This window comes from Dermochelys coriacea, chromosome 25, assembly GCF_009764565.3.
Source record: "Dermochelys coriacea isolate rDerCor1 chromosome 25, rDerCor1.pri.v4, whole genome shotgun sequence".
NCBI lineage: Eukaryota > Metazoa > Chordata > Testudines > Dermochelyidae > Dermochelys > Dermochelys coriacea.
The window spans coordinates 13,101,391-13,126,976 of NC_050092.1; the positions used below are offsets into that span (position 1 = coordinate 13,101,391).

General features: G+C 52.1%; 1 protein-coding gene across 2 annotated transcripts in view; it reads left to right on the forward strand.

Annotated features, from left to right (window-relative positions):
- KCNN1 (potassium calcium-activated channel subfamily N member 1) overlaps positions 1-25,586 on the forward strand; it is a 74,905-nt gene that overhangs the window by 27,493 nt on the left and 21,826 nt on the right. For both annotated transcript variants that reach the window (XM_038383988.2, XM_038383990.2), the window contains exons 4-6: positions 15,986-16,429; positions 18,444-18,539; positions 24,203-24,621. In XM_038383988.2, coding sequence (XP_038239916.1) covers positions 16,067-16,429; positions 18,444-18,539; positions 24,203-24,621 — 878 coding nt within the window. In that variant the 5' untranslated portion in view covers positions 15,986-16,066. The remainder of the gene's footprint in view (positions 1-15,985; positions 16,430-18,443; positions 18,540-24,202; positions 24,622-25,586) is intronic.

The window sequence follows — 25,586 nt, forward strand, 5'->3', positions numbered from 1 at the left end:
AGTGCCACATGTGTAGCTCTTGATTTATGTAATTTGAGTATTTCCCGCAATAAAATGCATCCACACCAAAGTCAAGTCCGAAATGCATCTCAACGTCGCATCTGGATCTCAAAGCGATGGGGTCTATATGATGCATCCGATGAAGTGAGCTGTAGCTCACGAAAGCTTATGCTCAAATAAATTTGTTAGTCTCTAAGGTGCCACAAGTCTTCCTTTTCTTTTTGGGGTCTATAGAAAGACTCTTTTGCCCCCAAATAAGCATCCCTGGCCCACTCTTCCCCCCCACCCATGCCAATCACAGTCCCAGGGAAGTTGCTAAACTAGGAAGAGGCTTTGCAATCTGCCCTTAAGAAGGGGTGGGATGTGTGTGTTTGTGTCGTGCTCTGTCATAGACACCCCTCTCCTAGTGAGGTGTGTCTGTATCTACAGTGGAGGAGTTCTGATATATGGGCCCGATCCTGCAAGTCTTTCTTTGCTTAGATGCCTGGTTCTGGCAGGGTGCTGGTGTGAGGGAAGGCTCCTGGCAGCAGGGAAAAGGGTTTTCAGGATCAGAACCGCTGCCTGGATCCTCTGATCTCCATGGAGGCAGGCAGGGGATTTTTTTAGAAGGACAGCCTGATGCTTTGCAGTTCTGTGACTTTCACCAAGGATGGCAAAGCGCATCCCAAAGACCACGTAACAACCCCCTCCCCCCAACTCAATAAATAATAAAAACCCCAGGCCTGGGCAGGGGGTGGTGGCACCCATTAGCATCAGGTGAGCAAACAGGGCAACGAGGGCAGGGGACGCGTGGCTGAAGGTCGCGCAGTGAGTCGGAGACAGAACAGAGGCAGCGAGATTCCAAATCGCCCCTGTTATTCCCTCTAACTCGTGTTCTCCTGACAGCTGGGAGTAGAACCCAGGAGTCCTGACTCCGCCTGCCCCACTAGCCCACCCTCCAAAGCTATGTTTGGTATGATACAGAAGCTAAAAGCACAGCTGTAACGCCTCCCATAGCCAATGAAAGGAAAGGGCATGGGGTCTTTCGCTTTCAGGGTCAGGGCTGCTCTGCTCTTACCAGTTATTGCGTGACCTTGGCCAAGCCACTTCCCTCTTTGGGCCTCAGTTTCCCCATCAGTACAATGCAAGGTAATCCCTGCCTAGCCCATGCCCAAAAGGCGCTTCCAGCTCCTTGGTGGGAAGCTGGTGCCGAAGGGCGCCCACTAAAGCCAAGAGGCAGCACAGAGCAGCCACCTTCTCACTCTGTTGCCTGTCCTCAGTCCCCATTTAAAGGATTGTTAACGAGGTGCTGAGCAATGGGCTGGATCCTCCCTTGGTTTGAATGGAGCCTGAAGGGACCAGGCACCACGGCCCAGCCTGTGGGCCTGCGTCAGCAGCTCGGGGGGGCTCCTCTGGTATGTTTGGGGACACAGCCCCCAGTGCCAACCTCCCTTTGTTCTAAGTGCTTTGTAATTAGTAAAGTGGCCTGAGTGCAATCTGTGTCTGGAGATAGAGAATGGAAGCGTGCTGAGCCAAGCTGGGGCCGCGTTTATACAGGGCAGGAAACCAGTGGCAGCGCCTTCGCCCAGTGGGGGCTTTTCCAATTAACTTGATAGCAGAGGAGCCAAGAATTGGGTCTAAGGTGCAGAGTTTATTATATAACATGACCCAGCAGCTGCAGGACCCACAGCAGATGCATTTAACCGGCTATCATTTCATGGGTGTTTCAATTGTGGAAGGCAATGCTGTGCAAAGGGTTAGAGGCCCTGGACTGGGACTCAGGAAACCTGAGTTCTGTTCCCAGCTCTGCCACTGGTCTGGTGGGTGACCTTGGGCAAGTCACTTCCCTGCTCTGTGCCTCAGTTTCCCCTCCCACCTTTATGTGTGTTGCCTGCAGTATAAATCTTTGGGGTGGGGACTGTCTCTCACTGTGTATCCTGATCTCAGTTGGATCTTCTAGATGCTACTGTAATACAAAGATAGAACAAGTGTACGGAGGGAGTGCTGTGTGTTAGGGAGAGCACACAACTGGGTGTCAGGACTCCTGGGTTCTCTTCTTGGCTTAAGGAGGGTGTGTGGCCTAGAGATTAAGGCACAGGGATGTCAGTCAGGATTCTTGGCTTCCAGCTGCAGCGCAACACTTGGGCAAGTCACTTACCTGCTCTGTGCCTCAGTTTCCCCACCTGTAAAATACGGATAGTGAGTTCTGCCTAGCTCCTGTGGTGACAGGCACCATATAACTGCTGAGCACAATGATCGTCTACTATGAATAACTCTGGAATGGCGGCCTTGTTGCAAATGCTTCCTTGCTCCATGCAGTGTATGGACCTGAGGCCCGTTGTGGAGTGGATAATCAGCTATTCTAGCACATCAGTCAAACAGCATTTAATAAAAGCCAATCCTGAGGTAGGGACTCAGTGCCAATGCCAGACAACGTGGGACCTACGGTAACACAGTGTGGCTCTTTGTCTCTCTCTAGTGACTGGACCATATAGAGCAGTTTATAAGTCAGTTACAGGCTTAAAGTGACTGCACCTGGCCCTTTAGTGCAGGCCGTCAGGGCTGGTGATTTGAGATCCACACAAGCCAGGGTGTTGTTACAAGTGGTGGCTTAAATGCACGATGCTGCATAACAGCAGTTGTAGATGAAAGTTCCCCATGCTTTGCAGTTTGCCTGGTGATTTATGCTGAGAAGGCAAGAGAATGGCTCTTCCCTTGCACATCCTTAGGGCTGTGGCTGTGGTTCACCACTTTACGCTGCAGGGGACGCCGCCAGAACCCTGCAGTGGGTTTTTCCCCTCCGTTTGCCATCAATCCCCACCCTACAGACACATCCCTGAAAGATCAGAGAGCCGCCCTCCTACCAGCCCCATCCCCATCCACCAGCTGTGGCCCCGACAGCCACCAGCTTGATAGGCTCCTCGTGCAGGACAGGTAACATCACACCCTGCTGAGCTTGGCCATGCCGGGATTAAAGAGCAGAATCTCAATGCTCCCCACTTGCCCCTGCTGCGGCAGTACCCCGAATTCTAGCATCTATGGCCCGAAGTAGGCAGCCCACAAGAACCATTTGGAAAGGCTGTTACCGAACGCAGTGGCCAGCGATCATCCTGCGTGGTGGCGTGGCACTGGGGTGGCTGGGAGCCCGCAGCTTTGGAGAGGGGCCGGAGCTGGGGCAAAGAGCCGTTGCTTGGGAATTGTTTCCTAAGAGGCAGTGTGCAAAAGGTGCCCAATAGAAGCAGACAGCCAATTAATCTCCCCCTCATTTAGAAAACATTAAGGAAGAAATAGTCCAGCGGCTGCCATCGGGTTGTGGCTGACGGCTGCAGGCACGGAGTACGCCCATCCAGAAGACAAGTTGCAGGCCCACCGCGCTTAGAGAAAGCAAACCAAAAGGCAAAAAGAATTGTCAGCGGAGGAAAATGTTGCATTTGAGACTGTCCTCTGCCAGCAATCCCGTCGGCCCCCTGTATTCCTTTAGCACAGGTGCAGGTATTGGGACACCTGCGTTCTGTTCCAGCCACCGAGAGGGGAGTGGTGTTTAGTGGTTAGAACAGGGGCTTGGGAGTTAGGACTCCTGGGTTCCATTCCTGGCCTGGGGATGGGAGGTTAATGTGTTAGAGCAGAGGGGGCAGGGCACCTAGGTTCAACTCCCAACCAGGATTCGCTGGTTGGCATTGAGAGAAAAGATGGGTGAGGGAATATCTTGGATTGGCCCAACTTCTGTTGGTGGAAGAGGGTGGTATGGTTTAATTTTCTCCCCTGTTCAAACTTTCCCTGGAGCGATTCTTCACCTCACAAGAAGAGGGGAGAAAATCAAAGGATTCCAACCTCACTCACCAGCAGAAGCTGGTCCATTACAAGATATTCCCTCCCCGACCTTGTCTCTCTCGTACCCTGGGACCAACACGGCTACACCAAACCTGTAAACAACAACAAGTGACTTGAGAAGGTCACTTTTGGCGAAGGTTTTATCCCCCAGCTGCAGCTGTAGTGAGTAAGGCCTTGGTTACACTTGACAGGTTTTATTGGTATAACTATATTGGTTAGGAAGGGTTGATTGTTTTTCACCTGAAATAATTATACAGGTGAGAGGCATGTGGACGTAGTTATATTAGTGTAAAGGTATCTTATACTGATACAGCTTATTCCCCGTCCTGTGCGCAAATAACTATGCTACCATTTGTGCATTCACACTAGGGTCTTCGTACCACTTTAGCTAGACTGCGTGCAGTGCTATTTTCTAGTGTAGACGAGGCCTGCATGTCTCTGGGTCTCTGCTTTGTCATCTGTAAAGTGGGGGAAATAGAGCTGGCTGAGAATTTTTGACTCAAACTTTTTTTTTTTTTGGTGAAAGATGAAGATTTGGATCAACTGAAACATTTCACAAATTTGCATCGAGTTTGGGGAACCATTTTGGTTTAAAAAAAGTCAAAACGTTTTGTTTGAACATTTTCTTAACCAAACAATTGGATTTTTTGACTCAAAATTATCTTTAAAAACATTTTCAAAATAAAAGTAAAAGGGAAAAGAAGCTGGAAATCAAATGACATTTTTTCAACTTTTTGATTTGCCAAAAATTCCCCAAAATTTTGGTATGGGGTCGACCCAAAATGTTTTTCTCTGCAAAAAATCCATTATTCGCCTAGCGCTAGGTGATAAAAATACCCTTAAATTGCACCTGGCACAAAGGGAGAATAATCCTGAGTTCCTGTAAGCTAGATCTTCCTTTCTCCTTTTATGGAGGACAGAAGGGATCAGCAGGACGGAGGAGTTATTTATTATTAATTATTATTATTATTTTATTTATTTATTTTATTACTGACATTTTCTGTTGAAACTGAACAATTCAAGAGGTTGAAATAGGGTTTGTGGTGCCAGGCTTGGACTGGACCCTCACAAACCTGAGATGACATTTTCCTCTCAGACAATTTCAGTTTTGACAAAACCAAATTTTTCCTTTTGGAAAAATATGAATGCAGCTAATTCCTGCCAGCTCAGACTCTGAGCAGAGGAGTTAGTGCCTACATTGCATCCTGAGATGGGGAGTGCTGGGGTCAGAGAGCAGCCCCAGCCACCCAGGACATGGACACATTACTCCAAATTTTCAGTTTCTCATTTTCAGCTCTCATGGGAGAGTTTGCAGATTATTGGGAGGAAATGGGGGTCAGGGAGGTACCACCCTGACGCTCATACTAATGTGAACCCAAACTCTTACCTGACTGCCCTGGACAGGGCATACTCCTTCCTGTCCTCACAACTGAAGCAGTTAAATGGCCTGTCACACCCTCTCTGCTCCACATAGTTTATCAGATTTTCTCCTCTCCCCCAGTTTAGCCTGGGCACTGTCTCTGCACCTTTCTCTGGTCTCTGCTGCAGAAAAATCCCTGTGGATGCTCATGCCACCTCCCCAGCCTTGTCATAGCACAGAGAGCACTCTGCTGTGGCAGGAGAAATGGTGTTGGCAGGGGATGGGGCAGGTTACAGGCCTCTGCTAGTGAAATTCATGCTCTGTCAGGGCCCAATCCTGCTCCTCTGAGTCACGGAGAGATGAAGCGGTTTGCCTGGGAATGGATCCAGTGATTATGGAACTGGCACTCTGCCAGGAGAGGGGCCCACTTTGCATATGGGGAAACTGAGGCAAAGGGGGGTGGGGGAGGTGACTTGCCCAAAGTCACAAGAGAAGTCAGTGGCAGAGCTGGAAATAGTCCTGATCAGAGTCCTGATTCCCACCCCCCTTTTCTAACCACTAGACCACCCTCCCTCCAAAAGCCGGGGACAGAAGTCCTCTTTCACTTGTGCTCTAACCAGTATCCTTACAGGGAAAAAAGATACTTTCGGTTTTGATATCCATGGGCTTGAGGGAACCTTTTCAGGGATGCTGTCTGAGTTTGTGGTCCCAGCTTTGCATGTGGGTTGTAACATTTCACGTCCTGTGTCTTTTTTTTCTTCAAATTCCAAGCCCTATTTTTAAAACTGGCATGTTGGAAAGTTTGACTTTTATATTTAGCCAAAGTTCCATCCTGAGCTTACTCCCCTAGCTCTGTTGAGGCCTTTGGTGCCCAGAGGCTGCTGACAATATTATTTCAGCCCAAATGTTTGTCCACTAACTCATGTGCACAATTACGGCAATGACCCTGGAAGAGAGCTATCTATTTTTAATGCCTGCTCTCCATGTGTGTCATGAGGGAATAATGAGGAACACAGCCAAACAGTTAAGAAAAAACAACCTCTCAAATAATTCCCACCACACCTACAGCTGGAGTGACACTATATCAAATCTGGGTTTTCTAACAGACCCCAGCTCTTGATCCTTTTAGAAATAGGTTTCCTAATTAGTAATAATTCTGTTTGTGTATTTCATTGCTGCGCATATATTGGTTCATTTCTATAGCAACTCAGGCTCTGTGCTTTGGGTAGGGGCTGTCTTTCAGTTTTGTTTGTACAGCGCCGAGCGCAATTGGATTCTGGTCTGTGACAAATAAATAACAAGAATATTAACAAACCTATGTAGTGAGCAAAATGTGAACTGCCCCTTTAAGAAGAGGGAGGGGGCTCTTGGCGCGGGGCCTTCCTGGGGGCCAGTGTGCAGGGTGAGTGGTTGGCACGGAGCTGGGGACAAGGACTCAGCTTTGCCACTGAAGTCCACGGAGCTTTGCTGCTTTGCATCAGCTTGGGGGCTGGATGACTCAGGGGTCAGCAATGCGCTACAGAGCCTTTCGCTGCAACGTCGCTGGTTCAAATCCAGGCCGGGCTGGTAGGGGGAAAAAGCCATTTCCAGCTAAAACCTGTTTGGGCAGCCCCTGGGTGCAGTGAGTTTGATGGGACTCAGCACACTGATGTTCTGGAAAGCTGCTGACAGGGTTAAAGAGGTCAGGCTGGGCTCACAGCCCTGCAGGCTAGGTCTGGGTGGGGGCAGCGGTCCCTCTATCTTCGGGATGAGGGAGGATCACGCCAGGGGCCGATTTGCAGGGGGAGCTTGCGATCCATGCCACGCACTCCTGTGGCTGAACAGAAGCAGGGATGTCCATCTGGCACCTCGTCCCAGCCCCAAGGGGCTAGTGCGGCTGCCACCTCTTCATCCACTGGGGGTAACCCCAGCGAACGGAGCAAGAGCTGGCGAGGGGCTACGAGCATTGGCCAGGCAGGGTGGACCCAAGTGATTGCTGTAAAGAAAGGGTGGAGGCTGCTCTGAACTAGGGCTCTGGGAAGGGAATTGGGGAGGGGGAGACGCTGAGGGTTGAGGCGAGCAAGGAGCATGTGATGGAGCAGGTATATTCGCTTAAGGGCCGGCTAACTCCCTCGGAGCACAAGAGTGGGGATCTAATTTTGGACCAGCAAGGCCATCTGGTCCTACAGTGGCTTTCATCTGGGGAACGGAGGTCAATGCTGATTCCAAAGCGAGTGCGCCCTGCTGTCATCCACAGCGCCCCCTACCACTGCACTGGGGCATCGGGGTCTGCATTGGCTTAGAAGTGAGATCTACCGAGTCCCCACAGTGCCCCTTTGCACCACGCAGGACCGTGGGGTCAACGCTAAGTCACCAGCACACAGCCTGCGTCACCTGTGTCTGTCTCGCACCCAGGTCTGACCCTGCTTAGCTTGGGAGGTCTGCCGGAGATCACAGCTGGAGATGAGGTCACTGGGAAAGACACCTCTCCTGAGTAAGTGGGTTCTGCTGATTCATGTGCTGGGGAGGGCAAACTGGGCCCTGGGAGACAGAAAACAAGAGATGTTTCCTGGCACTGGTTCCTCATGGGCACGGAGCTGCCGACTGAGCCGGCTGTATCCGAACCCCTGTCCCCATGGCACCAGCAAAAACCATCTCTCTCCTTTCCGCCTGTCTCTCTCTCCTTTCCATGCGGAGGGCAGAGGCTTTCTCGCTCGCCTTCCACGCTCCTCTCATGGCCTGTGAATGCTGATGAGAGCATTGCTGGGCCTCTCCCTGGCCATGGTTCGCTCTCTGCTCTGTCTCGTGGATTTTGGAATATTTGCTTTTACACTGGCCATCTGCAGGGGCAGCGGGTGCCTCTGATGAGCCGCAAGGGAGGTGACGCAAACTGGGTTGAACATCAAATGGGTTTCTTCCTTCAACAGCCGAAGTGAGGGGTCTTTGCGTCTCCCGGACACTAAAGAAGCCGTAAGCGGAGAAGACAGAGAGGATACCTGGGCATTCTGAGGTTCAGTGGGGGGACGTAGGGGAGTGTACGCACAAATGTGTGTGAGATTGGCCCCAGGCTCCTGTGTGCATGAGTGCGACCAGTGTGTATGAGATCAGCACCAGGCCGGGGTGCATGACCACCACTAGGTCTCTGGGACCGTGTGTGCACAGTGCTGGATTAACACACAGGTAAACTAGGCATGTGTCTAGGTCCCAAATTTGGGTAGGATGGGGGGCAAAATATGGGAAGAGGGGTGGTTGTTTTTTTAAGCTGCTCCCATATTTATTTTGGTGGTCTGCTCCCAGATCGCAGGCAGCCTGCCCTTTGTCACTGGCAAGCGTGCCCCAGAATGTCCCGAAATCCCTGTGCTCTGTAATTCAGCATGTCCAGGGACAGTGTATGCAGGAGCATCGATTCCCCCGCGCTCTCTCCCAGTGTCAGATTCCAAGGCAGCATGACAGGGTAATTTTTGCTTGATTTCCTCCTCCCCCCCTTTTAAAGCGACTCCGCTACTCAGCCCTGTAATTATCCCGATTGTGCTGCGTGGAGGGTGGGGTTCCACTGGCAGCGTTCTGGCGGCGGGTGGGGGGGAGAGCAGAGGGCCGGGGGCGTGAATGCCAGGGCTGTAATTATCCCCACCAGCCATCTCACTCCCACTTGGCTGGAAGGAGTTTAGTGCCTCAGAGGGCTCTGGGGGGAGCAGGACTCCTGGGGCAGCACCCAGCAGGTCTGGATGGGTGCAGACAGACAGCAGTGTGCAGGGAGGCCCTGGCAAAGCTGATTGGTACCTTGGCTCTTTGTTGCCTGCCCGCTTGGGCTAAGTGCTGGTTAAGTTGCAAATGGGAATGAGAGAAAAGGAGAACCTACGCCTGCCGTGTGTGTGTGTGTGTGTATGTGTGTGGTTGTGAGCCCCTATCTCTGTGTATGTTACTGTGTGCATCTTCTACAGCAGTGTCCGTGTGTGGGAACGCCTGTGATGACAAGTTGTGTATGTGTGAGAGGGAGAGAGAACGTGTGTGTATGATTTTGAGTGTGTGTGTTGCCTGCGTTGTGTCAGGTGGTGTGTGCACCTCGGCCCTGGAGGCTAGAGCTGGGCAACGTTTTTCGGCTCCAACTTTTTTTTTTTTTCCCCAGTGCAAAACGTAGGTGAGGCGGCACTGGAACAGTTTGTGAATTTGCCGAATGGTTTCAGTGGGAAAGAAACCTTAGAAAGAAATCCGCAGACCTCAGAATGCCGCAATTCGGTGACTCAAAAGGACTTTTCCTCTTGAAGTTTTCTTTGCAGCTGTTATAAAATGGAACCTGGTTTAAAATGCTCAAAATCAAAGCAAAGCATTTCGTTCAGCCAAAAACAATTATTCTTTTACTTGCGATTTGCCAGACAATGTGGAACTTTCCATTCGCAGTATGACCCCAAACGATTTTTTCCGGCATTGCCAGCGAAGTGAGAAATCTGTTAGGCACACAGCGCTAGTGGGAACGACGCTGGGGTATTGCCCCATTCTCCTGGGGTAGGAGTTTCTGGCCCAGGGAAAGTCTGATCTTCCCCACCCTTCTGGGCCTGTCTTGCTGTCTCTGAGCCCATCTCCTGTGTTTTCACCAGCCTCCCTTCCTCCTCCACAAAGGTGGCCTGAGCTTTAATCAACTTCCCCTGTAACTGGCACCCTGTGTTTGTCTCATCCCAGGTCCTTTGGAGACATGTCTTAGGTCCGGCCCCCTCTGCCCCCAAACCGCAGGCTAGAACAGAACATATCCACTCCTGCTGGCTCCCTTGACTTTATTCCTGTGATCCTTGTTCATTAATTTCTGTTCAGACAAACCGTGTCGCTCTCAAGGGCCCTGGAGAAATGAGTCTCCAAGCGCTGGACAGAGAGGAGATTTTGTTCCATCTGCCACCTGGTGGCAAGAAACTGGGAAGAGCCAATTACCAGGGAGCTCGTGGCTGGAGTAGTTCCATGCCAGCCAGGTGTGAAGTGGGGATGCTTTCTGGGAATAGCCCTCCTGTCACGCTGCTGGGTCTTCTCTGCTACGCCGAGCCAGGCCTGGTCAGTAGCTGGATGGGAGACCAGCACGGAAAATGCAAGTGGTGCAGAAGCTCCTGGTGTTGAAGAATCACTCCTGACTTGTTGCTGTGCAGCTTCGGATGGTGCCTTTCAGATGAACTGTGCAGCCAACCCGCTGTGCAGCCAACCCGCTGCTCTCGTTAAGCAGATGGTGCGCTGCGCCCTAGAGGTGGCTGCATTTCAGTGGTCGCTGGCGGGATCCCTGTGTGTCTGCTTTGGGGTGACAGCACTAGGTCAGGGCTGCTCCTACTGTGGGGTTATTCTCTGGAGACGAGTTCCTCTGCACAGTGGTTTGTGCAGAGCTTGAAAGAAGCGAAGGGCTGTATGAGGGCTAAATATTATTACTTACTCAGACTCGGATTGCTTATTCTCTCACTGTATCAGTCACCCTCCAGGAGCTGGAGTTGCCTCTGATGCCCCAGTCAGCACCCACGCACAGATCCACAGATGACCAGATCCATCTCTCTCTGTGCCAATACTCACCCGCTCCAGAGTCAACAGCCAGGCGGTGCCAGCCTGACCTCTAAACCCTCCCTGCTCCCAGCTACTCAGGTGGATTTTATGAGTGTGGCTGGGTGTCGGCGGGTGAATTTGCACCTGCTGGATGCTTTTAAAGGGCCTTGTTGCCTGTGGGCCTGGGAAATCACACATACGCCACCCCTCCTCTCCCCCCCCCTTTTTTTTTTTAGCTAGCCTGCAGCTGTTCCATTTAGCAAGGAGTTTGGTGGAGGACTTGCTTGCAGGTCGTTTCTGCAGAGCTTTATAACTCTCCGCTCTGCAGTGGGCCAGCTGAGCTGTGTGCATGCTCTGCAGAGAGCTGCCTTCTGAGACGGCATTTACATGTTGGTGCAAAACCTATATTAGCCCCGACTAGGTCTGTCTGTCTAGCCAATCAGTGTATACAGATTATGTGTATTTGCTTATCATATAACCTTAGCAATAGAAGGATATGTTTTTTCTATCAATACCTGAGTTTAACACGTAGCTGCAGTACACATTAGAAAATAGAGACCATATATAAAATGAAGTTGGACAACACTGTACATCTGGTCTCTATTTTCCAGTATGCACTGCAGTTAAGTGCTACACTTGGAACTGGCCAGCTGCCCAGACACTTAGAGACAGTCTGACCCACAGTACGGTATATTTTGTACACACTTCCACACTGCAAATGCTCTCCTGTAGCTCGCTGCATTTAGAACTGAGCTGATGAGGTCTCTCAAGAGCTGTGTGGCGCACGTCTCTTCAGATAGATGGGGTATGGAAAAGAGTCCTGTGCGTGGAGCACTTAGTGCCTCCGGGGGTTGGTACCTGGGACCCTCCTCTGGATTGCCCCTAAAGCTCCCCCTTCCCCTTGGGATGGGAAATTATAACTTGATCAGCAGGGAGCCAAGGACCCAAGAGATGAAGTGACTGGAGAGTCAATGGCAGAGCTGGATATTGAGCCCCCATTAAAGTCCCAACCTAGCCCCTTCGCCACGAGGCCATCTTCCACCTATGTCCATCACCACGGTATCTGAGCTCCCAGCTGTCAAGGGTGGGGCTGGCCTTGCCTGTTTTTTTTCATGGGGGTCTATTTCTCTGCGTCAATCAGGTATCCTATGCAGTGGATCATAATCCCTGCCCCGCCCCCAGTTTTAGGCTGAAATCTCTGGAAATCCATGGCAAATCATAAGGATTGTTTTTGGTCCTGTTGGTTTTCTTTTGCTCGCTCTCATTGTTCTTCCCAAGAGATTCTCTAAAGGAAGCAGCTCCGGCACCCAGGGAGCGTTCACTGTGAGTGAGTGGCTGTGTGTGTGCGTGTGTGTGTGGTATGTAGCTCTCTCTCTGCAGGGGGAGAGGGGCTGTCTTACCCGGAATCTCCTGGGGTGATGGGTTCTCAACCCCAGGTCGAAGGAGGACGCAGCCACCCACGGTCTTTGCGCCTAGGAGGGTCTCAGAACTCGGAGTCCCCACACTTTTGTCTGTTGTCACATGGGGCTGTGGCTTTGATGATGCAGCCTCACCCCTCTCACCCCTGGTCCTTAGCCTCCCTTTGAGGTTGCAAACAAGCACCTCTGTTAGGACATTGGCCTTCAAAACTCATCCCCGAGGAGCTGAAACGAGACCCTCTGATTTCTCCCCATGGCCACGAGATGGGATTGTCTTTGGATACTGGGCTGGATTTGCTATACCCCACCACCAGCTGGCTGCCACCCGGCTGCACAAGCTAGTAGCATTGTCCCCTATCACCCCAAGGGTCTGCAGGCTTGTTCAGGTCTCTCGATGGGCTCTCTGAGGTGTCCCCAAAGGTCAGCCTGATCTGGGCCTCCTCCATCGCCAGTGGACAGCAATAGGACTCCCATTGACTTTGGTGGGCTTTGAACCTGGTGCAGAGAGAGCAGGGCTCCGTTTGGTGGGGCGATTTCTCATGGCCTGTCTCAGGCGTATCCAGGAGCAGAGCAGAGCCCCGTTGGAGGCCTCAGCGACTGCTTTAGAGGATGGGGCTTCCCACTTACCCACGTGCTTGGAAATGCAATGAGAAGCCATCCCTCGTGGGACCTTTCCCCACTGCACGTGGGTAAAGCAGGGGATGGATTATGATGCTCAGCACCACGTCTGTCCCCTCTCTTTGTCTGCCAGGAAGAGCCCTGCTGTATTTAGGATCTGACAGCTTTTTAGAAAGAGGGCTTTGATTTTCGAGCTCATCTTCAGTGCTTCGGGCTAGTGACCGTGCAGACTGCTTCGAGCCTGATCAAAAGGCTTTTCATGTGACTGCAAGGATGAGAGGGGCCATTCCACAAAGCTGGAAGGTGGCAAATTGACATCTGGCAAAAAAAAGGGATTTTCCAACCAGGGCGCAGTGAGCCCATGGACATGGCAGCATTGAGGCCAACAGCTTAGCAGCACTCAGAAAAGCAAAGCAAAGAAACGTGTAGTGAGACTAGCCAGCATTATAGCCAGCAAATTATGAAAGGGCTTTGGAAGGACTAGAAACCTTCATGCTTCAGGGCATGAGCCCCAATCTCTAATAGGGGTCAGGAGGGAAATTTCCCAGGGAGTAGGTTATCCCAACAGTGCCTCCTGCAGGATTTTTCTCTCTGACCCAGTTGCTGCTGGCTAATGTAGGGGACAGGCTGGATATAGACCTGACCGGGAACGTTTTTACATCTGAAAAAGCTGATTTGTCAAAATCAAAACTGTTCATGAGAAAAGGGTAGTTTGGACGAATCTGATTGGGGGAAAAAATTGGAAAAAATATCAAAATAGTTGAAATTGGATCTCTGGCCATTTTCTAAGTGAACTGTTTCGGGTTTTGGTTCATAATGGCTTTTTGTTTCAAAATTTTACTTAATTTATACTTAAAAAAATTCTTTTTTTTTAAGTCAAAATCAAAATTAAATGCATAGAAATGATCAAAACAAAACATTTTGATTGGCCCGCTCTGATTTCTTTTTTTTTTTTTTTTTTGATTATCAGTTTGTGAAAATGTTTGAGATTTTGACTTTGTCCTGATTTAGGATGGGAGAAATTTTCAAAATCTCAAAAATTCTCCTGGGTTGGGAAAATAATTTCCTGCTCTACACTAGCTAGAAGGGCCCACAGTCCAACCCAGCGTTGTAGTTCCTATGTTCCTATGACTGTATAGCCTTGTGTATGTACGTACACACACGCACACGCACACCCCTTTCCTTCTATCTTCCTGCTCTGGCTCCACTGCGAGCAGAGAACCTGGAAGTCACGTTGCTTTGGATGATGGTTGTATAACAACCCTCTGCCAACTATACTAAGCCCGAACAAACTCACTTCGCTGGTGACCCTGCCTCAAAGCTGGAGCACACGGTGGCTTCACCTATCGGCCTTGCTGCACTGGCTCCAGAGTGGGAGGAGAGGCGTTAGTCCAGATCTGCTGTGAGCACTCTGTTTTGATGTGCAGACACTTGGCTAACAGACGGGAAATTCACTCCCCAACCCGTGCCCCGTGCCAGATGCAGGCCGTTAATCAGCTCCGGGGAAAGGCCTGTTTGCCAGCCAGCGAGATGGCTCCACACAGCTCAGGAAAAATCAAAGTCTCATTAGGGAGGCCCAGACAGGCCTGTCCACCCCACACTTGCTTCTGCAGCTGTTCCCTTCCCGCTAGGCAGCAGCCTCTAAATGCTGGGTCCCTGGACATGAAAGCCGTGGTGGGCCAAGGAAGGGGTGTGAGGGAGGGTAGCCTGGCAGGTATCCAGCCACTGTTCTTCATGCTGTGATTCTGCCAGTGCTCATTGCTAAGCAGGGGTCGGATGGGAGACTAGCAAGAGCTACTTAGATTTGGGATGCTGTGTCGGTCAGTAATTTTTAATCACACCCCTGACAGCTGTTTTTGATCCTGACATCTCGGCGAGTTACTAGGGGGTGTGCTTTATTCTAAGCGAGTGCCTCAGCTCTTGTGGATCTGCAGATATCTGCTTTATATCCACGGACCATGTTTGTGGATTGCAGATCGGATGCGGATACAGATTTCATATCTGCCCAGGGCTCTACGAGCGGGCGCTGGCTTTTAGATGAGATTTGAAACTGATCATTCAAGTCCCAAGGTTGTCTTAGTGTATGTGCAGCATGCCTCGGGTGGCAAGTGGCCAGGATTCATGACCAAATTTGGTCCGCTGGTTGGATCATTAGCGTCCCTGGCCTGGCCCGGTTACTGACTAGGAGTGTGATATAACCTGCTTCTGTCCAACCCCCCACCCAGGGGTGGTTTCAGCTGTACACGAAATTCTTCACTTCCTGCATTACCCTGTTGCTGTGACTTGTTATGTAGTTAGTGCACTTCGCCACAGAGGTGGCCGCATTTCGACAGTGGTCAAAGGGATCCCTGTGCAGAGCTAAAGTTTACAAAATCCTTTTGGGAACCTTTGGGATCAAAGTATTTTAACCAGCTGAGTTGTTTGTTTGTTGATTTTTTTGGGGGCATCTCTGGGCGTGTTCAGAGGTGAGAGGAGGGACTGTCAGGACTCCTGGGTTCAATTCCCAGCTCTGGGAAGGGAGTGTTGTCTAATGAGTAGATCAGGTAACCATGCCCCCTTGCATGTGTACCTGTATCCCAAGAGGCTGCTGAATTCTTTCTTTCTTTCTTTCTTTTCTTCTCTACCCACTTTTTATAGAATGCCCATCACCGCAGCATCTGAGCTGCATTACGCCCCTCCCCATGCCTGCCTTGTCCTCTCCTCCTGGCCTACTGCCCCGGGGGTGAATTTCACCCTGCAATGGTTCCAAGGTTGGGCAGAGCCGGTCAGACAAGCCCCTCACCTTGCAGCCCTCTCACCCAGCATGGTCCCTGCCTCTGGGCCTCCCCATCCATTTGATAATGGAGCCTTTATCCTCACACTTGGTTGCCATCCACAGCTCTGCATCTTGGTAATATCAGGGGTCTCCCTGCCTTACGGGTGGGAGCCACAGCCTGCCTTCTCACAGCTGCCAGGGAACCAGGGTTCAAGAGCAGCCCAGGGTGCAGTTTAGAGCCACACACCACTGCGCAGGTGGGAACCATGGGCCACCTCCCGATGCTTGCTCTTAGCAGTCATGGTCTGAGGTTTGAGAACAGCCCAGGGCCTGCACTCCCTTCTCTGTCCATGCGGCGCGTCTGTGATGCTAGATAAGTAACACAGACTAATAGTTAGCTCAAATCCTGCTTTGTAGAATGGAGGCTGCAGGCCCCGGGGGACTTGGACTGAGAAGGGGATGAGCTCTCCCCTTCCCCCACTTGTCTCTCTGTCCCCGGGTTTGCGTCTCTCTAGCCCCATCTCCGTCTCCTTCCAGGTAAATGTGGACTCCCAGGTTCTGAATCATGCTGGATCCAAGACAGTGTGCAGCGAGCCCAACCCCTTCACCGAGATAGCCATGAACAGCTGCAAGTACAATGGAGGCGTGGTCCGACCCCTGAGCAGCCTAAGCGCCTCCCAGCGCAACCTCCATGAGCTGGGAGCCGAGACCCAGCCCCTGCAGACCCTCCACAGCTCGGGCCTGGAGGTGGTGGTCTCCAAAACCGAAGAGGCCAAGGATACAAGCTTGCAGGCGGGAGAGGAGGCGGTGGTGTGCTCCCGGAACCAGAAGAAGAACCAGAACGTTGGGTACCGGCTGGGCCACCGGCGGGCCCTCTTCGAGAAGCGCAAACGCCTGAGCGACTACGCCTTGATCTTCGGGATGTTCGGCATCGTGGTCATGGTGACGGAGACGGAGCTCTCCTGGGGAGTCTACACCAAGGTAGGGACCGCAGCCGGTCGTGAAGCCGAAAGGCCGGGGACTCGGGGGACAGACGTGGCTGGTTCAGAGAAGAGGCTGGCGCAAGCCCTGGGTACCGCATAAGTCCCACTCACGCCCTGTGGGAGCCAGGCCTGTATGTCGCCCTTGGGAAGGAAAGGGTCCTGGAAGTCCCAGCCCTGGACCGTAAGTGGAACTTTTCTCTGGTACCTAGGTCTCACGTGGGAGGGGCCTCTGCCCAAGGTGGGCCCAGCCCCAGGAGGCTGGAGGCCCTGTGAGTGCAAGACAGCTGTGTTCATACAGTGCCCGGCACGCCAGGCATCCAAGTGCCACCGTAACACGTGTAAGGGATAAGGAAAGCGTGTGAGAGTGACAGAGTGAGTGGGCTTGCCAGCATGTTTGAACGTCGGCTTGCTGTGGGGGTGTGCACACCTGGGTTTGCCGGGATGTGGGGTAGGTGCATCTTGTCTGAGGAAAGGAGGATGCATCCCAGAGTCTGTGTATGTGTGCGTGCACCGATGTAGGGATACGTGCACAGACCCATCTATGTGCGTGTGTAACTGTTCTCTGTGTGCATCGTGTGTGCGCCCCTCCCCATTCCCGTGTGTCTGTGTTTGCACCGGCCCGGCGATGGCTCTCCTCCCCTGAGCTGCACTGAGGATTAATGGACCCTGCTCTTTGCTGCGACGTTTGATGCTGATGGGCGCTTTGTGCTGACAGTGTGAACAGTCCTGGCTCAGCGAGATGCTTTATCATTCTTGCTCAGCTGGCTTCTCTCCAGGGCTGATGAATCATCCCCCAAACGGCAGGGGTGTGGGACCAGATAGAATCATTCATGCAAACACCCGCCTGTCCCCTGCACGCTGCCATGCAGCTCACCGGTCCTGTGTGCCCCCTGTCGACTGCACATTGGGCACGTGGGGAGAGTTTCTCTGTGACTACAGAGCCCCAGATCTTGCCGCTACAGAAGCTAGCACGCACATCTGTCACTGGAGAGCCGGCAGACCTCTGTGCAAGGCCCCGGAGATCAGAACAGGTCCCCGGGCTGCTAACATCCATATGGCAAATGCATCCCTGGATTGAACTGATCATGTGGCATCTGCCCCCTCTGCCACACTGGAGGCTGCCTCTGGGATCTCCAGAGATGAAGCCTGTTCAGGGGCTAATGCTCAGGGTTGGATTTTGGAGAGCTGGGTTCCATTCCTGGCTCCGCCCCTGACCTCCTGGGTGACCTTGGATGTGTCTCAGCATCTATGTGCCTCAGTTTCCCTGTCTGTGAAATAAATGTGGATCCTAGTGCGGGAGCTGGGAGGCTTAGTGGATCATTGCTGACCGTCAGTAGGGAGGGGCACAGGATTAGTATTAACCCCTGCATTGTGGTGTCCTGTGCCCCAGGCTTCCCAGCTAACTTCTGGTGCCGGGGGTATGTCCAGGCAGCAGCTGGGAGACGTGAATCCCAGCTCGGGTAGACATGCTCACCAGCTCTGGTGGAGCTCATGCACTAAGAATAGCAACGTGGCCATGGTGGCATGAACTAGTCGCCCAAGGACAACCCCCTCCAAGGTCCTAGGTACGTAGCTGGGCAGCCAGCCTGAGCTGCTGCCTGCACCAGACCATGGCCACGCTGCTATTTGTAGCATGCAAGCTTGATCAGGGCTACCCTGGGTACGTCCGCTGCCCTGGGGATTTCACCTCTCAGCTGCTGCGGAGATTTGCCCCCAGAAGCCAGCAACCCAGCCTGAAGTTCAGTGCGAGTGGCTGATGGCCTGCCCAAGGGATAGGCTCTCTCCTGGAGTCGGGATCCCTGCGGCATGCCTGGTGTCGCCCAGCCATGGTTGGCCCATGCGAAGACGGTGAGTCCCTCTCAACAGCTTAGTACGCGCCTTTCCATAAAATCTGTATGTGCCTATTGAACGGGCAGAGTCCAGAGCCTCCCTTCCATGGGTTGCGGTGTGACTAGCCTCAGGACCGAGGGGGAAACCGTGCCTGACGCTGCTCCTCTCTGTCTCCCTTTTAGGAGTCTTCGTATTCATTTGCACTGAAATGCCTTATCAGCCTTTCAACTATGATACTTCTGGGCCTCATCATCATGTACCATGCCAGAGAAATCCAGGTGAGCCGCACACCCCAATGTATGGCCCCTCCCCTATTTCATGGGGGGGATGGAGTTTGTGCCGTCACCAGGCACAGCTGATGGGAGTGTGAAATCAGACAGAAACGTTCTGCTGGAAATCCCATTGCTCAAACCAAACCCTCCCCCTTCCTGAGACACGAAGCCGGTGGTCCTTGTGGGAACCTGAGTTTGTCCAAACTATGGTTCTCAACCTTTGCAGATGACTGTACCCCTTTCAGGAGTCTGATTTGTCTTGCGTATCCCCAAGTTTCACCTCACTTAAAAATTACTTGCTTATCAAATCAGACGTGAAAATACACAAGTGTCACAGCACACTTCACTTTCTCATTTTTACCATATCATTATAAATCAACTGGAATATAAATATTGTACTTACATTTCAGTGTCATACTTGAGCCTGTTTTTCACTTCTGAGCCTTCTCTGAAGCCGGAGCCCTGGGCAGCAGGGCTGAAGCATGTAGTCTAGCTTCGCAGAGTCCCCTGTGGCATGAGGCCACGGGCAACTGCCCTGCTTGCCACCTCCTAACACTGGCCCTGAACTTGTGACCTCCCCAAGCCCATCCCATGACCCCCCTGGGTGTTGCATCCCCCACATTGAGAAATACTGATCTAGATGAGTTGAGTGCCCTCTGGAAGACCTCTGTGTACCCCCAGGGGTATGCGTACCCCAGGTTGAAAACCACTGCAATACAGGGGTGATTGATTAGCTGTCCCAGCTGGGTGGGCATGTTGTAGCTTTCCTAGAGATGGATCAGAGCTACAAAATTCAGACCTGGATCCCAATTTTTCAACCCCTTCCTCCCCTGCAAAGTTCAAAGGGGTTTGGAGCAGGGGTGGTTTGGGGCTGTCTCTGAGCCCTGCAACTGTCAGATCTAAAAGGAGCAGAACAGGCCAGAATTTTTCAGAAGAACTGTGGGCCACATTTCCAAGGGCTCAGCACCTACTGCTGGGCTCAGATTTTCACAAGAACTCAGCTCCCATTCAGGCCCCTGCATAAGGGTCAGATTTTCAAGTGGGATCAGCAGGTTCCCATTGTGACATTTACCGGCAAGTTTTCCCAAGTACCCAGCACCCAACGGGCTAGAAATCCGGCCTTGAGCTCTTTTAAAAGAATCTGGTGCCCCCAAACCTAACCTGACCCAGGGCTCAGCTCCTTAGTAGATCCTAGTAGTTGGGAGAGCTCCAAGGAACAAGTAGGTGCTGCAGGAAGCCGTGCTGGTGAGTCACTAGGTGGCACCGTTCCTCTCAGACAGTGCTGATCAACAGGTGAAATCCTCCCCAGTACAGGAGACCCATGTCCCTCTTAAGATCTATTCTGAAGGTTTAAGAGGGGACTCTACTAACATGTTTAGCACCTGCCACCCCCTCCTGCACATACACCGAGGAGATGGCTTCCTGCTTGAGATTGGCATGACAACATTCATTATAAAGGTGCAACATCACATCTTAAAAAAGTCCTTCCCTGTATGACGAATTAGCCGGTAGGTTTTTAACGTTAAAACAAGCTGTATTTGCTTGTTACTTTTAAATTATAAACTGTATATGCCTGTCACCTTTTGTTCTTTATTTACTTGTTGCATTTCACTAGTCTGGGACCAGGAAAAGATTTCCTCAGTTTCACGTTCTAGCAGGAAACCCTGGTGTGTGGGTTGCAGATACTGACAGTGTTGCCAACTCTGGTGATTTTTATTGAGTCTTGCAATATGTGGTGTTTTTCCTTAAAGTACCAGGTGCTAGAGTCAGGTAATTACCTGAGAAGCTCAGCTTTTGTAAAAAGAGAACAACCCAAAATGTATTATTTTTTTTAAAAAAATCTCATGATTTTTTTAAAAAAACTCATGATTTTTTGTGATCTGATTCATGATGTTTGAAGGCTTTAGCACTGGTGCATTCCTTCTGTGATTTTTAGGGCACCCGGGGCAAAATCCGAAATCTAGAACCCTCACCCTTCCAAAAAAACTCCTGCTGAGTGTCGAGGGAGGGGGAATCAGAGAACAAGCTCCCACTGCACTTATCCCACAGCAGTGGTTCAGCTTCTATCCTGCGGGGTTGAGCCCAGATCTCCGCCCCAGGCATTGTGAGCTGCTACCCAGGGTCGCAGCGCCATTCAGGTCTGGCCCAGCCCTCCCTCTGCCATGATGGGGGGACTGCCAGGCCAAACCTGAATGGCACTGTGATCCCACGCACCAGGTCACAACACCACTCAGTTTGGGGGCCCTCTCAAACTGGGGACCCCTTTTGGCTGCTCCAGTACAGGCGCCAGCTAGATGAACAGGAACTCGGGTCCTTCTGCACAAGCTGCAATCCCACCCCATGGCCTCGCATGTCAGCGATTTACATGCTGCCCTGGGTAAATGACCACACAAGGTGCAGAGCCATGGAGAACCAGTCCCAGCGGAGCTCTGCACAGACCCAGCGTTCCATCCACGCAGAACAGGTTGCAGAATTGGGGCTTGAATTGTACTTGATAACAGGATTTTCTAGCTGGGTTTTGAGAGGAAAACAAAAGTCTCCAATGTTCAGAGATGGCACCCGTTGCCACGGAGAGATGAGTGGAAAGAGCAGATACAGCAAAACTCAGTTGTTTTTTTTTTTATCCAGGGACATTCTGACCCTGGCACCTGGTCCATTTGAAGATCACCACAGCAACCTCTCTCCTATCTGCGCTGCTTCTGGTTTGCAATCTAGCCCCTTTGGGCAGTAAACTCTCCTCCTACTGTTAATGCCCACATATCGGGCTACATCCGATGTGACTTTGATCATGTCCCCTTAAGGCAAAGCACCATCCATTCTGCAGAGGCTGAGCTCTGTATCCCCAAGCAGCTGTTAGGAGAAGTCCCTGCATTCATCCTGCAGCATCGCCAGGAGAAAGTCGATAGTAATGCTTTAAGAGCTTAGGGCAGTGGATTTTAATGCCTTAATTGAAGGAAAACGAACTCTCCCATTCTGTATAGCAGGAAGAGAGAGGCCGGTCTCAGATGAGTCCTGCCATCTGGGACGCAGCTCTGTGGATTTGTACAGCTGCTATTTCCTCACCTGCTGTGTATTTAATTTCACTTTTTGGGGACTTTTCGCATGGCAACACAGGGAAATACCGATAAACCTAGGAAAATATGGCTGGAAAATCCTAAAAATTGGCAAGAAGACTAAGTAGCACTTGAAATCTGCGGGCTGGCCAACCCCGAATGTTCAAACCTCATGAGTCCAGCTCCCCAAAATATTGAGATTGGCTTAAAATAACAATGCTGTGGACTTGCCGTTCATTTGCCTTTGGGGTTTTCAGCCTTTGGGGTTTTGCTCTAGTCACATTTTCAAGATTTTCTTTGCAATCACGAGGGCTAGAAATTGACTTGCTTTCTTTAAAATAGATAACCGGCAAGATTCTGACACAATCACCAAATTCCAGAAGCCGGGACACCAAATATTGCAAAACTCATGCTCAAACCCTGAAAACTGGCAACACTGAATATCTTAGCTCATTGACTGCACACCAGCAAGATGTGCAGAGCATTGACAGCCAGAGCCCTGGCACCTGGGGCTGAAGCACATAAGTTAGTTTCACGGGGCCCTCCTGATTAGCAGAATTTTTGATCATCCGATCTGGCCCGATCCCAATTAGATCGGATAAACGGGGTTCCACTGGATACAGGGGCCTGTACAGTCATTTACACTTGTCCAGAGATCAAAACATGACCCCTCTGACCTGGTAGCATTTTACACAGCGGTAAGGACCAGATTTACACAGATATTTGAGCAGCTAAAGATGCAGATAGGAGCTTAGGGGGATTTCCAGAAGCATGTAAGGGAGTGAGGTGCCTACCCTTTTAGGGGGATATTGCAAATTCCTGGGTCTGTTTCACTACATAGGTAACCAGGCTCTGACTCCGGAGCTGCCTCTAACTTACACCCAAACCTCTCACCTGAGTTCCATGGTACTTTAAACCTGGACTAGTTGGCTGGGCTGGGGGTACAGGCTACAGCCCGGCTGCTGCCCTTTGGTAACCCACCTCCTTTGCAGCAAGGACACAGGTTAAATCAGTCGAGTGCGGATTGTCCTCCAGCACCTTCTCACAGTTCCCCTGTTCCCTGCTCCCAAATCTGGCCCCAGATGACGTCAGTAGGGGCAAAGCAATGGAGAATCAGGCCCGAGGGTACATCCATGTTTGAGCTGGCAGGTGTAAACACCAGCTCAGATGGACATACCGGTGCTAGCTCTGTGCAAGCTTGTGCGCGAAAAGAGCGGTGTAGCTGTGGTGGCTTGAGCGGTGGGAGGGGCTCGCTGCCCTGAGTGCGATCCCGCCCAAGACGCTAGGAATGTACTTGGGGTGGCCTGCCCGTTTCATTGTAGTGGTCACGTGGCTGTTTTTAGTGCCTGAGGTTGCTCAGAGCTAGTGCAGGTCTAGCTAATCCAGCTGCAGGGTAGGCATGCCCCGAATCCCTTCGGGAGGTTGTTTATCTGTAGTAGCGCTGAGACATGGTTACTGTCAGAAGCTAGTGAGAGTGATGGATAGACAAGCAGAGAGAGGGGCCGGCATAGGGGCCACCCCACCCTGACTTGACAGACAAAGCCAGCTCTGTGCAACCTGTGTGAGTGCAGAGGAAGTTGGAAAATCTCCACAGCAGGCACTGAGACGAGGGCCTGCCAGCAATGCTGATGCAGAAGCAGATGTGCGAGCAGTGGCTTTGGGCTGGGTGATGCGTACAGTCATTACTCAGCCAAACAGCTCCAGCTGTTGCAGGTGGCGCATGGGGAATCCATCTTTGGGCAGGGCTTCTGCCTGAGAGCCCTTCCACCCGGTTCCAGGGCCGAGTGGGCCCTGGAGAAGCCTGGCAGAGTCCCAGAAGAATAATGCAGGGCTAAATTGCTGAGAGATTTCCCATTAAAACTTTATTATTGGCTGCAATTATTGCCTAGAGCCACATGTGACCTGCTGCTGATGACGAGCAGAAGAAAAACATGCATTATTCAATGGGCAATACGAACCCTCTATAAATCTATTGCATTGAGAGCAGGGTTCATTCGGTTACCCGTCTCTCCCCTTCTGCCCTGCACATCTGGTCCTGGGGGCTTGAGGGGCAAACAGGAAGGTCCTTGTTATTATTTATCCCCAGTCCAGGCGGGTGTCACTAAAGGACTGGAAGCCTGCTCTAGTGGGCAGGGGGTGGCACCGAGCAGGGTGAGTTCAATTCCCACCTCTACAGTGACTTGCTGCCTGCCCAAGTGCGTCAGTTCCTAGGCCTTGCTTCCTGGCTCCCCTGTAAACGGGGGATAACAAACCCTCCTTTAGCTGCTTGCTCTATTTAGGGCGTTAGCTCTGCAGGGCAGGAATTGTTCCTGGGCAGACGCTGAACTCAGCTGGGGCTAACAACTTACTCCTTGGCTAGAGCCTCTCGCCGCTGCTTGTATTGGAGCAGCGCCTGGGGAACCCCTCCTGAGCCCCAGGCCCCTTGTGCCAGCCGCTGCAGAGCCTACAGTGTGAGCGGGGAAGGGGCTTGGCCAAGGTCAGCCAGCAGGGTTGGGCATAGAGCCCACCGGTGCTACACCACACCGCCTGCCAGTTCCTTGTTAGCCGCTGCTGGGCCTTTTGACCCATCCTAAAGCAACCCCCTACCTCTAACCCCCCTCCCCTCTCCCTGCCCAGCTCTTCATGGTGGACAACGGGGCAGACGACTGGAGAATAGCCATGACCTACAAGCGGATCTTTTTCATCAGCCTGGAGCTGATTGTGTGCGCCATCCACCCCATCCCGGGCCAGTACCTCTTCACCTGGACAGCCCGGCTGGCCTTTACCTACACCACCTCGGTGGCCGACGCCGATGTGGACATCATCCTCTCCATCCCCATGTTCCTGCGGCTCTATCTGATCGGGCGCGTCATGCTGCTCCACAGCAAGCTCTTCACCGACGCCTCCTCCCGCAGCATCGGCGCCCTCAACAAGATCAACTTCAACACTCGCTTCATCATGAAGACCCTCATGACCATCTGCCCTGGCACCGTGCTGCTGGTCTTCAGCATCTCCTCCTGGATCATTGCCGCCTGGACAGTCCGCGTGTGCGAGAGGTAAGGGCTCCTCCTTGGGCAGAGGGCGGAGCAGGCTCTGCACAAGGGCCCTTTGGAGGGGCTCGTGCCCTCCAGGGCGTGGCACTGAGGTGCATGCCTCCCGTGCAGCTGGAGACACGCCGGGCTCCCTTAAATACACCAGAGCTAGGGACCCCTGCATATGTGATCCCACCAGTAGAGGGAAAGGGCCCTTTGGTTGGCTGCTGCCGGCTTCAGCCATATGTAACAAGGGTCAACAGCAGGGAGTGAACCCACAGCCTCTGGATGGGAAAGCAACCTCCTGCCTGAGCTAAAGCCCCAGCAGTCGCTGACTCATAGGTCGCTGGGCACGGTCTGGTCATTGGAGGCTGACAGCCCCACTCTGTTACACTCAAGGAGGAACCACAATAACCCACCTCGGTCATCTCAGACACACCCGTGGGCCACAGCCTCAGCCAGTGAAATCAATGGAGCTGGGATCCCAGAGGCCAAGGCCAGGTTGATGTACACCCGCTGGGGCTCTGATCCCATTGAGTCCAGCAGAGCTGGGCCAATTGATACCAGCTGGGCATCTGGCCCTTTGCCTCCTCTTTAGCTTGGGCAGATCCCATCAAACAGGGAGTGCGCCCCGAGCTCTGGCATTTAAGGGAGCGAGCGCCGCGTGACCGACGCATGCTCCTTCAGCTGCACTCGAGCCTGCGGAGCAGTCGGAAGGGACCCGAATGGTGTGCGTGGGGGTGTGCATGTGCGCTCTCCACTCCGCTCTGCTCTCCTCTCCTGTCTGCCACTTCTCCTCTGCACCGGGACTGCTCATTAATCTGCTCTTGTTTTCCCTCTCTAATTGCTATGCTGCTCATAGGGACAAACTGTGAGTCTCCCTTCCTAGAAACCAATAGCCCCAATCCTGCACGGGGGAGCTGCCTCCTACTTCCGAGCCTTGCGCCTGCCAAGAATTTAAGATTAGCTGCAGCTGGCGGGGTGGGAGG